Below are 18436 nucleotides of genomic sequence, written 5' to 3'. Positions count from 1 at the left end.
ACATCTTTATAATCGCTTTAGTGTTACTTATCACTCGTGGTATTAACAGTGATTCATCACAAGTCATCCGATATTACTAAACTCACATCTTTATACTCGCTCTAGTGTTACTTATCACTCGTGGTATTAACAGTGATTCATCTCAAGTCATCCGATATTACTAAACTCACATCTTTATACTCGCTCTAGTGTTACTTATCACTCGTGGTATTAACAGTGATTCATCTCAAGTCATCCCATATTACTAAACTCACATCTCTAGTGTTACTTATCACTCGTGGTATTAACAGTGATTCATCTCAAGTCATCCCATATTACTAAACTCACATCTCTAGTGTTACTTATCACTCGTGGTATTAACAGTGATTCATCTCAAGTCATCCGATATTACTAAACTCACATCTTTATAATCGCTTTTAGTGTTACTTATCACTCGTGGTATTAACAGTGATTCATCTCAAGTCATCCGATATTACTAAACTCACATCTTTATAATCGCTCTAGTGTTACTTATCACTCGTGGTATTAACAGATTTCATTGAACAGAACTACGAACTTCTTACATTCATAACTGTTTCTCTAAGTTTGATCAATCCTTTTTTTTCCTACTGTAAAACTCAATAAATGGTGTACAAATAACCAAAAGCAAGTCTTGTATATTTGATTGTTCCTTTAGTCAGTGAAAGGGGAATGCATCTATTATAAAACACACTGTAATATTTACAAGCACTCACTGATCCAGAAGTATATTTATGAGAGTCGCTACTTAATGGGGTCTCCGACATGCTTTCCTAAAAAAACGTCTTAAGCTACAAACTGGCCGATTCAAACTTTATGCAAACGGCAGAGGGTGGGATTGTTAATGAAACCTCTACAGATGATGGGGTTGGTAGTGTTTTTTAGGTCTTCCCTTTCTGTAATTCCTGGATCAGCTCGACTGGCACTTTACACAAGTGCTATAAAAAAGTTCCTTTATACACAACTTACAAATAACTCTTTTTACAATCGTCTTTAATCTCAGAATTAAAAAAAAACAAATCTTGATGGCTATAAATCAAGACCAGGATATCACATTCCAGTATTATTTGCCTTAGAAAAACTTAAGTAAACAGTATATATATATATCTAACTTTGAGTTCCTTTTACAATCACGATATGTATATGTAAAACAAATCTTAAAATTAGTACGAAAGATGCATTTACAATAGAAAAATAGAAATTAAATGCTTGACCTACAATTACCAGATTTGATTTTCTAGTGTAGAGAATGTGTTCGATAAGACGTGGTATCTCACCTTGTTTTTCAAACACACATCACATTTGTCATCTCTCCCAATGATATTTTCTCCTGAAACAGCAATAAAAAGTTGGTGTTACGTAGAAACAACTTTAAATAAAATAACAAACATTTGTTAAAATATCACTGGACATGGAAAATGCTTTGAATATGATAAAGTCGAGACAGAATGATACTTATTACGTTACAAGAACATAATCTTTTAAAATAACGACTTAACCACCAGATTAGTCACTTAGAATAACTTTTGAAGTGAAGATTTCCAGTTTATAAAATTACGATAAAAAATAAAAGAATGAACATTTTTTTTTTACCTCTCCCACCAAAAACGGACGGAGGATACGTGTGTGTGTTTGTCAGCAAAATGTTTTAAAACCGGCACAATGGATTCAGACAAAAGTTGATATACATTTGGACTATGACCAAACTTAGAAGTGATTAGTTTTTTTGAGCGTCAAGGTCACAGCAAGATCACAAAAATATAAAAAAATTGCTATATGTTAACGTGGGGGGAACACATTTTCACACTATTTGTGCTCTATAACTCAGTCAAAAATTATTGGTTTTTGACGACACATGTAGAATATTATTCCTCATTGTCCGGCCAAAAATGTTCCATGTCCGTCGATAACAACAGACGTACGGATAGATTTGCGTATTTTTTTGAAGGCCAATTATGACCAAAGCTGCATGGTGGAGGTATGATCTCTACTGAGCGCCCTCTAGTTTATTTATAAAACTAATTATGTTGCATCAACTTCGGAGGAATAATCAAACACTCTCTTCTTGTTCTTCTTCACAAACATTACACACGTTAAAACCAAGATTATACCGGTCAAGAAACAACAACTTGCGTACAAATTATTGGAGCCGAGCAATTAACTTGATTAACTGATAGAACCAATTTGTGTCACGTAAAATAACAAATTAATCAAAAGTAAGATTAAACTGATTAATGTTGTTTTTGATTAACTTCAAATGCAAAGTAACTTAAATGTTACCATTATGATTTCTCATTAATTTAAGGTTGTTCAACTTAACCGATTAGTGTCAAGGAAATAATGAGTTTCTCATTCTTACTATTTTCAGTCATTCTAATTATCCAATTATCAAAATATACATAAATCACGACACAAATACTTTTACTTTTAGAATAAAGTAAAAGTATTTACACACTGTAGAAGTTTCTTCGGTTTACTTCTGATGGTAACGTCGTAAAAAGTACACATTTTCTATCATTATTTGTGAGTGTTCACAGTATTTGATACTATTACGATAATTATAATATATATATATGTAGTGCCCCCCAATGACACAGCGGTATGTCTGCGGACTTACAACGCTAGAATCCGGGTTTCGATACCCGTGGTGGGCAGAGCACAGATAGCCCATTGTGTAGCTTTGTGCTTAATTACAAACAAACAAAACTGCTCCCCAGTGGCACAGCGGTATGTCTGCGGACTTACAACGCTAGAATCCGGGTTTCGATACCCGTGGTGGGCAGAGCACAGATAGCCCATTGTGTAGCTTTGTGCTTAATTACAAACAACAATATATATGTAGTTGATTTATCGGGGTTGCGATAAACAAATTGAAAGGTATATCATAATTGGGTCCTTATTTTCCTGCACATAATTACGTGTCTGGTATTCGTGACTTGAACCTGATAAGAAGGTTATTACTGGCATATCGGCTGAAATTATTGGTACTACAAGATGGACCGGTGGATCTGGTCATCCAAAATGAGAAAATAAAAACATTTCTTTACAGTTTATTGGCAATTATATTTTAACAAATTATGTCCAGAAGAAATGCTCCGTGTTTAATACAAAACTAAAAGCTTTTAAACTTTTACATTCTCTCTTTGATATACTTTTCTTCTTGTTTCGTTTAACTCCGAAAATAAAAACCTCTTATAATAATCATCTCAGGCAGTTTGAGTATAAACATTACTAGACGCCAACAATGCAGTACTGAGTTGAAGGAAGGTTATAAAAATGTATCTCAGAACACCAGTGGAAGCCATGTGTCCCGAGTCTATGTCTTGGTCAACTTAGAGTTCTTTATAACTTGGTCAGACACACTGTTGTAAGTAGGCTGCTATATAACCTGATCACACACACTGTTGTAAGTTGGCTGCTATATAACCTGATCACACACACTGTTGTAAGTTGGCTGCTATATAACCTGATCACACACACACTGTTGTAAGTTGGCTGCTATATAACCTGATCACACACACACACTGTTGTAAGTAAGCTGCTATATAACCTGATCACACACACACACTGTTGTAAGTAAGCTGCTATATAACCTGATCACACACACACTGTTGTAAGTTGGCTGCTATATAACCTGATCACACACACTGTTGTAAGTTGGCTGCTATATAACTTGGTCACACACACACACTGTTGTAAGTTGGCTGCTATATAACCTGATCACACACACACTGGTGTAAGTTGGCTGCTATATAACTTGGTCACACACACTGTTGTAAGTTGCTGCTATATAACCTGATCACACACACACTGTTGTAAGTAAGCTGCTATATAACCTGATCACACACACACTGTTGTAAGTTGGCTGCTATATAACCTGATCACACACACACACTGTTGTAAGTAAGCTGCTATATAACCTGATCACACACACTGTTGTAAGTAAGCTGCTATATAACCTGATCACACACACACACTTTATATAGCAGCCAACTTACAACATAGCAGCCAACTTACAACAGTGTGTGTGTGATCAGGTGTGATCAGGTTATACTTACAACAGTGTGTGTGTGGCTGCTATATAACCTGATTGAATGTGTTTGTGCCTGTACATGTTAATGTTCTTTAACTGAATGTGTTTGTGCCTGTACATGTTAATGTTCTTTAACTGAATGTGTTTGTGACTGTACATGTTATATAGCAGTCTACTTACAAAAGTGATCAGGTTATATAGCAGCCAACTTACAACAGTGTGTGTGACCAAGTTACATAGCAGCTTACTTACAACAGTGTGTGTGACCAAGTTATATAGCAGCTTACTTACACCAGTGTGTGTGATCAGGTTATATAGCAGCCAACTTACAACAGTGTGTGTGTGTGTGATCAGGTTATATAGCAGCCAACTTACAACAGTGTGTGTGTGTGTGTTAATGTTCTTTAACTGAATGTGTTTGTGGATTTGAATGACTGGGGTTTATGTGCACGGTATTATGAATTAATGTGTGTTTCTGAACAGTTTTCCTAACTTTAAATTGTTTTTGTACTATTTTTAATGATTTAAAAAAAATAGAAATGTAATGATTCAATAAAATGCTTCTATCCCATGTAATTTTGTATTTTATTACTAGGTTGGATATCTGACATTTCCAGAACAGCCTGGGATTGATACTTGTTTAAAGATGCCCTTGTTTGAAGGTATTGATGTTTCATTTGGCTGTATTATACACCTAGGATTTAGGTAAACTCAAAACACTACTCAGTGCATTTTTTATAAATCATACTTAAAATACAAGTAAAGGAGGTCGCTTTCATGTGATGTTTTAGATGAAGAAGTCTGTGTGTTTGTGCCAATGATTAGTCAAACTTGCAACAACAAAAGTTACCAAACAAATGACACTTTGTCATCATCATGATTAGTCAAACTTGCAACAACAAAAGTTACCAAACAAATGACACTTTGTCATCTTCATGATTAGCCAAACTTGCAACAACAAATGTTACCAAACAATGACACTTTGTCCTCATCATGATTAGCCAAACTTGCAACACACGCAATTACAAAAAGTTAGTGTGTAATTATATAAAATAAACTTTTCACGATGATATGACTTGGCAACAATATTGTAAAACAACCATATAACAGAAACTGTTTGGTTACATTTGCATACAGTTTGCTGGAAACAAATATTTCTACCATAGGAAGTTAAAATATTTTAAACTTAGAACTTTTATTTTCTCAAGTAACTTTTATCTTGGCTAATTTAGATTTTCGACTCGTTGACACTTTGTCATCATTTGTTTGGTTTAGGCCATCAAGACTTTCTCACTTAAACAGTTGTTCTTCAACATTTTACTACAGAAGTCGAAAACAAACACTAACCCTCAAATAAATTATTTGTTTTTATACTATGACTAACATCACAATGAAGTTTTTAGCTGTTATAACATTTAATGTAAAGAACAAACCACAAACTGAATAAAACAACTCATTTTCTATGTAAAATAAAAAGTGGACCGAAGTAATAATTAGTAGAACTAATTGAAATATTAATGGGTTTGTTAATGTATCGTATAACTCTTGTTATAAGGACTCTGTAACTAACAAAGTCATTACCCTGCAAGCAATTTGGTTTGACAAATCTAGAAAAATGTGTTTGAAAAACTGTTATGGTCCATTTTGTGCCCTATCAATAATTCTAAGATTAAGATGGCATATAGTTTGAGAGCAATGCATAATATGTATGAAAAAAAGTGAACAAGACAAGAATAGAAGAATCTGTAGAATATAGCTGTTATCTTTGTTATTAATAATATGATTATGACTTCTTTTGCAGTAATTTTACAGTTTAGAGTGATGAAAAAAACCATTTTTTACTGGCAAGCTATTTTACTTACATTACAGCATTGTTTTAAAATAGTTTGAAAAACTTTAACACGGTGGATCTTTTGTTCCCAACGAGATATCCCAAAACATTTTAGAAAATTAATAACAAAATGGCACCACTTATAATATTTTTTTTATTTCTGCGATGGTAGATTACTAATGTTACTTTTTTTTAAATGTCTACAGTAAATATTTTAGGTTGTTTATAACAAATTAGAATTTGGAATTGCATCTCACAAAGTGAGAACTAATCAGTTATAGTTTGGAGGGTTTCAAAAAGTTTTTCGTTATCGTACCAGCTCGTCGGAATGTTTTTTTATACAAAGCTTTTGCTTCCTAAGATGACAACTACTCCACACAATAAAATGTCTCACAAAATCTTAATAAGAAAGTTAGATTTTCACGATACAGGTTAAAGTATCTTGAACTTGCTTTTTAGACATTAAGAACATACAAACAATTTAATAAAAAAAAATTGAAATACAGTTATTTGTAGTTTTATGAAATGTTCAAGTGTTTTTTTAGCATGTTTCTTTGCATAAGTAATTTATATTTATATGAATGATATACCATTGTATGCCTTTGGTTTAAAAAACTTTTTGATAATTGTATCCATTAAACTTACAATATCTATACCACAATCAACTCATTATTGCAAATATGTTGATTACAGGTCTCCTAGCAGTGTCTGATGAAACACATGCAATTATACTCAACTAAGCCCTATAGAACCAAACTTGGGTATATATTTCAAACATTTCTTTCCCCACCTTCTAAGTAACAATTAAGGATAACCTTTCTAACTTCGTAACTGCGAATTGTCATGTGTATGATTCATAACGCATGTATGACAGTTACAACTGAAAACCAAACTTTACATTTGAAATTAAGTGTTAACAATTCTGCTTCTGTAAAATTAAATTGTTTATACTTTAGATGCTGAAACATTTAAAAAAAATGTTACAAGTATCAGAGAATATTTGAATAATTATGCATGTCTTAAAGTTAAGGATTCACTGAGAGGCTTGCAAATACACATGCCACAATTTTACATCACTCACGTAAATCACTTAAATTATGAGTAGTTTAATAATTTTGGGGAGAGATGAGGTAATCTTTCAATTATCAGTTATCGGCACTGTATCATTGTAATTGTATTATGAGTATGACTACAGAGCTAAGCTACGTTGTTTATTGCGTTAAACTTGGAGCTTAAGGCACAGCAAAAACCACAAATCGCAATTAAATTTGATTAAGAAACTTCAATATAACATCATTTCTCTATTCAAAAACGCCAACCTGTTGTTTTTCTTCTTGTTTTTTGTCTTCATCATCAGAAAACTCTAAATCAATTGCTTGAGTTTGGTCAAAATCCATTTTAATATTAGGCCTAACGTCAAATTCCCACATCGAGTATAGACATTGGTCGTAAAACAAAAAAGGTGGCATAACTTTATCACAATAATTTATTCCATGTGGACTTCTTGTAAATTTTTATAATTTATAACATTAATATTTTATTGTGCTTCCGTATTAGTGTTTTATTTTTCTTTTGGTAGAATGTGGTACTGTTTCGAGTTTTAACTGCAACAATAATCAAAGGGACAGTACCACTATATGATTTCGTTTAGTTTTATAGGATTATAAGATATTCGTAAAGTTTAATAATTCATAGGAGAACTTGTCAGACTAGCATATAATATATTTATCCGTAAATAAATAAATAACATATTCTCAAACTTTTTTTTTACTAAAGTTAATATGAGCTTCTGATCAAAGCAAGCTATGTTCTTAGAGTGAAGGGAAACTAAAAAACAACCTTGCAATCAGTATAGCTAATTGATTATATGTTTCATAAGTTGTAGATCCTCACTTTTAGCGGTAATTTTGGCTATACCCTCAATAATATAAATATGGGCAGGATTGTTGGCAAGGGCAACTCGGTATTTGAATGAGGGGATGACAGGTAGTTTTGTTTTATCTAAAGTGGCACCCTACCTATGAAATCTTTTGAAAGACTATAGTCAAATTAGGTGTATGAATAGGAGACCAGAAAATATAAGTCCCAGCCGATATTTTCAATTATTTCAGTGTCCCAAAGAATATAGTCACACTATTTTACATAAATGTAACTATCAATAATAGTTTGTTTGCTTGCTATCAAGCACATAGCTATACAATGGGCGATCTGTGCTCTGCCCACCACGTGTATCAAAGCCAGTAGACTTAACGCCGAGCCACTAGGGGACAACTACCAATAGTAACTAATACATGACTTGTTTTCGGAATTTGTTTTATGATTTTTATGAGTATTTATATATTGACTCCCCGTGTCTCAGCAGTACGTCTGAAGGTTTATGGTGCTAAAAATCGGCTTTTAATATCCGTGGTGAGAAGAGCATAGATAGCCCATTCTGTACCTTTGCTCTTAACAACAACAACAAAAAAAAAGACATTTATTTTCCTACGTTGTGAAAATTTTGTGTGGTTTCTAAAATAAACTTTGTAATTGTGCAAAATCCATTATATTGTATATGAAATATTCAATTATCACAACGTCACACTGCTAAATAAATTTTAAGAGGGCTCTACATATTTATGTTTAAGATATTTCCCAGAGTCGTTGGCGGCAATATCTTTCCGTAATCTGTAAGAAATAATGATTCGTTTTGTGTGTATTTATAAAGTGTAAATTTTACGTCATGTTATTTTCATATTATCTTTATTCACAACATAGCTAGTGATCACTTATCGAAATACCTAAATAAACTTAATTTATATATTGAAAATGGGTTCATATCCGCCTAGATACTTTTCGTGGATAGAGGACGGAAAACTCGCTGCTTTCGGATGGCCTTCTACACCTGCCAATCTACGATATCTGATAGATAACGGTATCGTCCATTTAGTGACTTTGTCGCCGGAAAAACGACCGTTCATTCACGCTTTTCCAGAGTTGGAATGGACTGAAATAAAAATACGAGAATTTGATCCTCCAACTATAACTCAGATAGAGAAATTTATGAAAGTATGTGATAAAGCTTTTCAGAAAACAGAGGTAAGTAAATATTTGAATTTTAAAAAGTTAACTCTTACTCTTAGATGCGAAATTTTCCAGTGTTACTTAATCTAGTAAAATAGAAATATTATTAATTAGAACTCCAGATTTAAATTGTAAATTTTATACCTGTTTACTACTAATAAGCAGGTATAAATACAAATCAAACATAATTTAATGTAGTAATGCTACAATCATGTTTGATTTGTAGTAGTAATAATACAGTAAAGTATAACTTATGATATTAAGAAAAAATAATGGATCAAAAAATCAATTAAATACGAAACCCCATAATCCGATATCTTCTTTACCAGGACTAAACTTAAATTATAGAGTAGTTTATAAATTTGAATTTACTAGGTTTCAGGACTCCTGAAAGTAGTAGTTACGTAACATCAAAACATAATTAATTACTTGTGCAGTTAGAAATATAGAATGTAAAAACTACGCCTAATATCGGCTACGTTCACATTGGTGATCTAAAATGAAACAGCTAGCAAATGTAAATACAAAAGAAATAGGGTACGTTATTGAAGTTAGGACATGTATCAGAAGGATATGTTAATGATTTAAGAAGGCTATACTGAGAAGTTGAAATGCTTCTATAAGATATAATTCAAGTACCATAATATTTAATTTTGTCATCTACTTCAACATCTTTTTTGTATGTTTTATTTTCATTTGGAAGTAACGTTTATCTCTTAATATAACTTACAATCTGCATATTTTAGTGCTTATACATTGGTATTAAATATGTATATATCGATAAGCTTATTCAAGTTTTTATGGTTATATTTTCGTAAAATTCTGGTTGTATTTCTCACAGGCTGTTGGAGTACATTGTAGAATGGGCAGAGGCCGGACAGGAACAATGTTAGCTTGTTATTTTGTTAAGTTTCATAGCATGTCTCCCAGAGATGCTGTCGACACAGTGAGAAAACTTCGACCTGGTTCTGTAGAGACTTACTCTCAGGAAGTGACTGTCATGGATTATCATATATACCTATGTAAAAATTATAATTAAGAGAATAACTGTGGTATTCTAAATTTAGCATGTATAATGTGTATTTAATAACAAGTATTTCTGAAAGGAGAAACAATGGCATAATCCTTTAGCATTGTTGGTCTATTTTTCAAAAAAGTATTAATACATTGTTTTGTTTAGCTACATTTATATGGCTGTACATCCATGTACACACACACACCCGATACTTTTAAATTAATCATGTATCAGCTAGATAATGACACAAACTTGATAGTTGTTGTTTGCTAGAAAATCTTATTTCTTTCCTGATATATTTGTGTATCAGAAAAAATAATGTCTTAAGCCATCTGTAAACAGAATTTAAAAACTCAATTTGAAAACAAATTATGGAAGCCAATTACTATAAGAAAACGTACATGCACATATTGCTACGTATAAAAAAAAATATTAATTTTTTATCTTCGAACCTTTCAGACTTACAATTCATTAAATACAAACTAAAACAATACGAATGTTTCTAATTGAAAACATCAGTATACTGCAATACTGACAGTGATATTGTGTAACTTGTGTACTTATTGATGTATAAATTATACATCAAATTCGTTATTTCCCTTGGAAACAGCGGTCTCTGTATTTCTGTGACTTTTAACACTAATACTCAGAAAACTGTTTTTATTAATATTTCTATAATTAATTCTCAGTTTACCCTATTACGGTCTGGAGTTAACCTATTATTAACTCTCAGTTTACCCTACTACAGTCTGGAGTTAACCTTCTATTATTAATTCTCAATTTACCCTATTACAGTCTGGAGTTAACCTATTATTAATTCTCAGTTTACCCTATTACAGTCTGGAGTTAACCTTCTATTATTAATAATCAGTATACCCTATTACAGTCTGGAGTTAACCTTCTATTATTAATTCTCAGTTTACCCTATTACAGTCTGGAGTTAACCTATTATTAACTCTCAATTTACCCTACTACAGTCTGGAGTTAACCTATTATTAACTCTCAATTTACCCTACTACAGTCTGGAGTTAACCTCCTATTATTAATACTCAGTATACCCTATTACAGTCTGGAGTTAACCTATTATTAATACTCGGTATACCCTATTACAGTCACAAGTTTGATGTACAGTCTTACGTGTATCTCTTTTAATCAGCTACCAGTTAATAATATGTGAAAAGTGTGTGTGTGTGCCAAAAGTCAAAAATAGCAAACGTACAAGTAGGATAAACGGTGCCACAGTAGCACAACATCATTTAGCTGATACTTTGGTTTAAACATGGACAGAAGAAAAAATTTAACTTTACAAAACAGATAGTAATAATCAGTTTGATGTGGCAGGTTTTATAAAACCTATAAAAATATAGGTTTTGAAGAAAATGCAGGCTACAGCGTGGATAAAAAATATATAGTTTTATTATAGCTTTCAAAGAAAATATAGACAACAGAGTAAATAAAAAATTTATTCTTGAGTATATCTTGTCAATGTTACCAAGTTGTGCAGCAATACGACGACAATACAGTATTACAAAAGCTGATTAACATATTGCTAGACCTCTTTACAGAAGCTAATCATTCATTTCTTTCAGACTTGTACCGTTTAGTTCGTGACTTTTCAGTGTTACACATAAAACACGATCTTATCCTGAATACGAAAATGTTACCCGTCACTCAAGTTTAACAAAAGATTGAAATACCAAATCTTCACACGAAGTCCCAATTATTTGATAAAATTTTTAGTTACACTTTTGAGTGTGCTGTCCCATTTATTTTTGAATAGTCGTGCTTGAAGAAAACATTACTTAATCATGTTTCAAACATCACCAAGTTTTATTATTTTTCTAATACAAACACATAGCCTAGGCCTAAGCACCAAACAGTTTAAAATGAAGACATCGATTAACTGTTTGTGCATTTCTTTAAGAATATATTACTATTAAACCTTTATATGGAACTTTGAGAATTTTCATCTTGCAAAACTCTTTTACACTTTCAACTGACAGACAACAATGATTTAATATGTTAAGAATACAGAAGATTCTTGTATGTTTATTCTGGTCAACTTTCAGGTTTTTAAGATTTATAGACTTCAATTGGAAAACTGGCTGATATAGAAAAGCAATAAATATAAATTAAACAAAAATTTCCATCACCTAAAAAAACATGGGATTTTTTTTATCTTCTTAACGGGTTTCCTGTTCAATTCTATTTAAAAGAAAATATTTTAATGGATAAAAATTCGAACAGAACTTATAAGTGTGGATACGCAGAAGTTAGTAATTTCTGGAAAACAAATAAAAATAATGCAGCAGTAATTTTTGGTTGTTCCACATAAGAACAAGATACGTCAATCTAACAAAAGCATGTTCCACTGGAGAGTTATGTTAAAACATCAAAAAATTACTTCAAGGTGTTACGCATAAAATGTTCCTTTTAATTTTAAAATTGTAGAAAAAACTGCCATTTATAAAGTCCTACTGGTTGTTTCAAACAGTTCTACAAAATTACATTGGATTAGATGTGCAATAAATATTTACTCTATACATCAAGATTCCTTCAAGTTTTCTTTTTGTAGAGAAGTACGAACTTTGTCATCTAACTCGATAAGCGGCCGAAAGTGATTCTTTTGTATCTTAACATTAAAGATCATTCTATTAACAAGTTTGTCAGAATAGCAAACTAAAATCGTTAACCATATGTGCACGAGTGAGGGTCAATGTTTACAGAGTGCCATTCAGCATGGTATTTATTTTGTTGTCAAAATTATCAACTATTCATTTTACCCTACAGTGATAATTTAGTGACAGTTTAGTAGAGACGAGTGGATACTCTAGATATGTATTTTGTACGTTCTAGAGGTTATTTAATTGCAATGGACAAAAGTATTTCTATTCTTTACATGGACGTCACCTTGCACTCCAACAAATCAAAATATGAATCGGACTAATGTCATTAATTCACAGACGTATCTGTTGTACAAATACTTTTTTTTTAACACATCTGATATTTTGTGTAAATAAATTTGGATAACAGTTAACATTACTTCTCTAATACAGACTGACCCAGTGCACATTTGGTTAATGAACTGTATCAGTAGATGTTGATTCCATAGCAACATGTTCTAAACCAGCTATACTGCAGGAATACGATTGGTTGAATAAAAAGAAATATTCAATACAGAGAAAAAGTGACGTATAAGGAGTGTCTATAAGAATAAAAAACAAATAGCTCCGAACAGGAAACCCCCGAAAAATAAACGACCTCAAGACCTTATTTGAGGTAAAAATAAGAATGTGCTGACATGAGACATCTGCTCTGCACATCAAGTAACGCGTATATCATTTCTTCTTCTTAGCTTCCTCTTTGTTTTCGTCACTTGTACCTTCTTCAGGATGATCTTCATACCTAAGAACAGATGAAGATGAATCTTTTGATATATTAACAAACACAGAGTTGATGAATCATTTGAGAGAACTTGATTACTTGTAAGGAGTGAAGTTTCACCACTGCCATTACATACTTTCGTTAACTCAACCAAGAGAAAAACTTCAGTTGAACTTAAATATTGTAAATAATAAACGTTGGTAAATAAAGTAATTTCTGTTGTTCTGTAACCACGTTTGCATAGTTTGTTTTAATTCCTGAAATAAATTACCAATAAATTTCAGTCAGCAGAAAATGATCTGAACAAGAAAGAGTTAAGTTTACGACCAGATTAAATGGCCTCATACTCACTCAAATACAGTGTTAACCCTTTCTCATGGGAATACAGTGTTAACCCTCATTCACTAGAATAGTTTTAACCATTACTCACGGGAATAGCGTTAACCATTACTAACTGGAATATAGTGTTAACCCATATTTATTGTTATTCCATATTAACTATTACTTACTTGAAGAGGGCTTTAATGTCTCCTCTTAGAAGAGCAACTAAAAATGGAACTCCAATGCATGCTGGCACTAGATATAACAAAGCAGGCTGAAAATATAAAAAAAAACATATTTAATGCACTATTATAATCATGCATATTTTATCAGTTTGATAATCATTTCCTAAAAATTCACAGCAGAAACTTGGAAGCAATATTACAAAGTAAACGTAATCTTTATATAAAAAAAAACTAGGTGGTCAAGAACCAGTTTAATTGAGAATCGTACAAGTTTCTAAAAGAAATAATTAAATTTTTTTTTTTACATATGTTGTATTTGTTTTAAGTTTATTTTATAACTCTTTAATTGAAGCAAATAATATTTACTATTCCTTTGTTTTTAATCACAATGGGCTATCTGTGATCTGCTCATCATGGGTATCAAAATCCAGTTTTTAGCATTAGAGGTCTTCAGACTTACCACTAAGCCACTGGGATTTTTATCATCAGAAATTTATTATAAACAGTTATTACGTGTACAAGCCATTGAAACAATCCAAATTTCAACAGAATATGTAGAGTAATAGTTCAAACAGAACGTTTCTTATTGTTACATCTGAAACTTGCATGTTATAATTTCACATTGATAAATGGGGAAGGTCACAAGGTCTCTTCTATTCAAACATGCTTAAAGGTTAATGGTCTATCTTCCTATTGACTTACCTCGTATATAAAAGTAAGATCACAGAACAGCAGGATGCAAATTTTTTAAATGGGTTTTTGATACTTAAATTACAAACAATTTCTTTTAAATACATACTGTTAAAATAGCTGATACGACTTTAACTTACAATTAACCAGAAAAAGTTCTGGTTAACTGATACTTACTTGTGCATGTTTAAAGTATGTCATTACAATCACTGTTGTTATGAGGCCAAGAAAATAAGCTAGAAAACTTGAATAAAAATACACATTCTGTTCTCGCTTCAGGCTGTAATAAAAAACAAACCCTACTTAATTCTACACATCAATTTAGGGAAAACAAAAATAACTTCACTTTTTTGGCAACTAACATAAAAAAACTACCTTTCTATAGATATTTAAATCAGTATTATCACAACTGAAACGATATGACAAGTCATAAGTGGGAAAAATAATATCTTGATAATTTTTTTACTAGTTGTGTATTAAGAATTATGAACGTACGAACCTTTCTTACTTTCAGCAAATAAGTTGACATCCGTTTGAACTGGTTTTAATGTAGTTTAATGATTTAGTAACTTGATATTTCAAGATAAACTTTCCTAAAAATAATTTGCTGTTGAAAACGTAAAATAATAAATTAGAGAAGGGGTGTTGTACCCAGGTTAATGAGGGTGATTAGACACGGCAAAATAACGTTTCAGAAGTGGTGTTGTAGCCAGGTAATGGTGGTGATTATACACGGCAAAATAACATTTCAGAAGGGGTGTTGTACCCAGGTTAATGGGGGTGATTAGACACGGCAAAATAATGTTTCAGAAGGGGTGTTGTACCCAGGTTAATGGGGGGGTTAGACACAGCAAAATAACGTTTCAGAAGGGGTGTTGTACCCAGGTAATGGTGGTTATTATACACGGCAAAATAATGTTTCAGTTGGAAGTGATAAATGTCAAGTTGTAGTTTGGACAAAGACTGAAATATTTGGAGAATTTTCTTTTAGAGAGAGTGAAGAATAGATTGCTGAGAAAAAATATATTAAAGGTAAGGAAGTCTAAAACAGAGACTTCACAATGGACTAGTTTATATTAAAGGTAAGGAAGTCTAAAACAGAGACTTCACAATGGACTAGTTTATATTAAAGGTAAGGAAGTCTAAAACAGAGACTTCACAATGGTCTAGTTTATATTAAAGGTAAGGAAGTCTAAAACAGAGACTTCACAATGGACTAGTTTATTTACTGGAGGCAGGGAGAGGGTGAAAAGGAATTGTTTGAATTAGAAAAATGGAAAGAAGGTAAGTGAGAGATACAAGATAAAGTATCAAGGTACAGAAAAGGTCATTATCATATATTCTGAAACAAAGAAAATAAAATTAATCCTGGAAAAATAAAGATAAAAGTACACTCTAAGGTAGGCTGAAAACTAAAAATTCACACTTTTTCTTTTCTATATTCTAACCTTTATTGTGAGGATTATTTGACGTATCAGAATTTTTTGTGTTTTAAAAGTTTATCCTTAGAAGTAAAATCTGAGATTGGGCAAGATTAAAATCCACTTTCTTTGTTCATCGGGAATCTGCTTCGACGAACTAATCTGTAAAATTTGTTAAATGCCACAGTTTTCAAAGATGGATTCAAGATAAAACCAAGCAGTCGATAAAGCCAAACTGTTATCAATAAACTGGTTTTGGAAGAACTCGCCATGCACAGTTGTGGGTTTAAATCCTGATCAGTCTCATTGTTCACATATTTATAAAAACTTCTTACATTACACAACCATCTGTCATCCTTCAACATTTCAAAATTTTGTAGCTTCAATGTTTATTTCTACTGACTGGTCAAATGAGGTTTTTGTTTTAATTGTATGACATTAAATTATTCTTTATAAAGATGTCACGAATATTTTCCATTCACTAGCAACCATTTGTTCATGTCATTCATATTTTTTTTTCCATCATTTAAAAATATCCATGATTTGTTTTTAATTCTAAGGAAATTACATCAAATCTTGTAATGAATAAATTCTACTTATTAATCCTTTTTTCTTCATCTAAATTAGCTTTACGCTTGTTGGGGAAATTTTAAGTAGATATATCTTTTGTTTCGTCCACAGTCCTAGCACACTGGCAGCTAAATGTTTGTTTTACACAGTTGTAACATGAAGATGTAATGTATGTTATATTAATAACATTAGATCACGAATATTATCCAGCGTGAAAACAAAACTCTATCAATTATAACTCACCTTTGATCAAAGCGGAGCAACAGCGCGATGAAGATACCCGGGATCACAATATCTCCGAGTCCTAACATCGCAAAGTTTGTGCCATACACGCCACTCTCAAGGAAATCTTGAGGAAAAACCACTGTCACAAGATAAAAAAATTAACTTAGTATTGAAACAGCAATGTTTAAAAACTGCGAGAAAAGCCATCAAGAGAGAAAAAGAAATAAACTTTCACAGATACCTTAGCAATTTTCACACTGAAAAAAAACCCGGAAATTCTATTTCACTGGTCCATTTTTATGCTCCTGTACAACATTTATTGACTATGTCAATTAAAATTATTTTATACAAAGATTTATCAAAAACTCTATAAAAAAGTATTTCAACAGAGGTCAGATAGGAATGTTCAACTTGTACAATAAATCATGACGGCTGTTACTGGTTTACTTACAAAGAGGGTGAAATATGATTTTCAGATTCAGAGTACAACTATGAAACAGTGAAATATTATTACGGGCATTTTTGGGTGTGACAGTTGCCGAGGTATCCATGTTAGAATTAAAACAGAAATCTAAGATAATGTATCAGATCAGTAGTAACCCTTGCTTCTTATTAAAGAGAGTAATAAGGATTAATAGACATTTCAAAAAATATGTCATACATCCTATGAAGCCAATCCTGAAGAAAATATATATACCTAAAAAACACTTAGTAATTAACAACCTGTTTTAACTTCAGAAATTCTTCACATTTTTATCTAGTTTATTTAAATATCATATTCATAATGAATCTTTTATTTATTCTACTAACAAACATTTTTCATTGTTTTTCACGAGAAAAAGAGTATCTAATTCACGTACACTTGATGGGAGCTTCGAACGACTTGGCGACAGTGACCATAACATCAGTACCAAAAACCTGTACATAAAATATTAAGAAAAGATTTATAAAATCAACAACAATAATAAATATACAATACAACCAGTATCCTTCTATACGTATTAGATGCTCAAGTAGCTCTACATCTGCCCCCCCTAAAAAAAACAACAACAAACATTAGTAAGGTCTAGGAAATCTCTCTACACACACCCACATAGATACATAAAAATATAACAAAAATAAATCAATAAAAACCTGAATGACTGACGCAGAAACATGTGTCAACAATATAGTCGTATGCGAAGAGTTACAGCTGAGTCAACCAGGGGACAAACTACACAAAAGTATCACAACTAAGAAATGTTTTATTTCACAGGATTGAAAGCTACTATTATAGTTTCTATTTGAAGTCAAAAACAGTATAAAGAAATTCTAAAAATGATTATCAGTTTACAGATATGAGAAACAGAACCAGTAAATGTAAGAAGCACAAATTAGACTCAATCAAGTTCTATAATCATGCTAAAGTTTTTATTTTTAGTTAGAATATAAAGAAATAAACCCAAACTCATATTCAAGAACTGTAGAAACTTCTCATTATACTTAAGTTCAGTTTACAGGTAAATTGTTTGTTCTTAATTAAGCACAAAGCTACACAATGGGCTATCTGTGCTCTGCCCACCACAGGTATTGAAACCCAGATTCTAGCATTGTAAGTCTGCAGACGTGCCACTGGGGGGCTTGTTTGTTTGAAGTTAAGCACAAAGCTACACAATGGGCTATCTGTGCTCTGCCCACCAC

General features: G+C 31.9%; 3 protein-coding genes across 4 annotated transcripts in view; 1 reads left to right on the top strand and 2 right to left on the bottom strand.

Annotated features, from left to right (window-relative positions):
• The window catches only part of LOC106470515 (mediator of DNA damage checkpoint protein 1-like), a 25787-nt gene extending 18508 nt beyond the window's left edge, over nt 1–7279 (bottom strand). Inside the window, exon 1 of the mRNA XM_022399122.1 lies at nt 7202–7279. Within this exon, the coding sequence (XP_022254830.1) occupies nt 7202–7279 (78 nt within the window). The remainder of the gene's footprint in view (nt 1–7201) is intronic.
• A 1242-nt stretch (nt 7280–8521) lies between these two features.
• Nucleotides 8522–10075, top strand: LOC106470516 (dual specificity protein phosphatase 23-like). Its single transcript, XM_013931077.2, has 2 exons — nt 8522–8960; nt 9787–10075. The coding sequence occupies exons 1-2, from the start codon at nt 8691–8693 to the stop codon at nt 9982–9984; spliced, it is 468 nt and encodes a 155-aa protein (XP_013786531.1). The 5' UTR covers nt 8522–8690; the 3' UTR covers nt 9985–10075.
• Nucleotides 10076–11356: 1281 nt separating this feature from the next.
• LOC106470514 (minor histocompatibility antigen H13-like) overlaps nt 11357–18436 on the bottom strand; it is a 17460-nt gene continuing 10380 nt past the window's right edge. For both annotated transcript variants that reach the window (XM_013931073.2, XM_013931074.2), the window contains exons 7-11: nt 17617–17674; nt 16775–16895; nt 14718–14820; nt 13854–13939; nt 11357–13365 (exon numbers count right to left, since the gene is read on the bottom strand). In XM_013931073.2, the coding sequence (XP_013786527.1) occupies nt 13299–13365; nt 13854–13939; nt 14718–14820; nt 16775–16895; nt 17617–17674 (435 nt within the window). In that variant the 3' untranslated portion in view covers nt 11357–13298. The remainder of the gene's footprint in view (nt 13366–13853; nt 13940–14717; nt 14821–16774; nt 16896–17616; nt 17675–18436) is intronic.

This window comes from Limulus polyphemus, unplaced genomic scaffold (assembly GCF_000517525.1).
Source record: "Limulus polyphemus unplaced genomic scaffold, Limulus_polyphemus-2.1.2 Scaffold4057, whole genome shotgun sequence".
NCBI lineage: Eukaryota > Metazoa > Arthropoda > Merostomata > Xiphosura > Limulidae > Limulus > Limulus polyphemus.
This window is presented reverse-complemented; position numbering and strand designations above follow the sequence as displayed.

Coding starts and splice junctions, on each gene's coding strand:
- LOC106470516 (XM_013931077.2), top strand. CDS start 8,691: ATGGGTTCATATCCGCCTAGATACTTTTCGTGGATAGAGGACGGAAAA. Junction 8,961..9,786: donor AAGCTTTTCAGAAAACAGAG/GTAAGTAAATAT, acceptor TATTTCTCACAG/GCTGTTGGAGTACATTGTAG.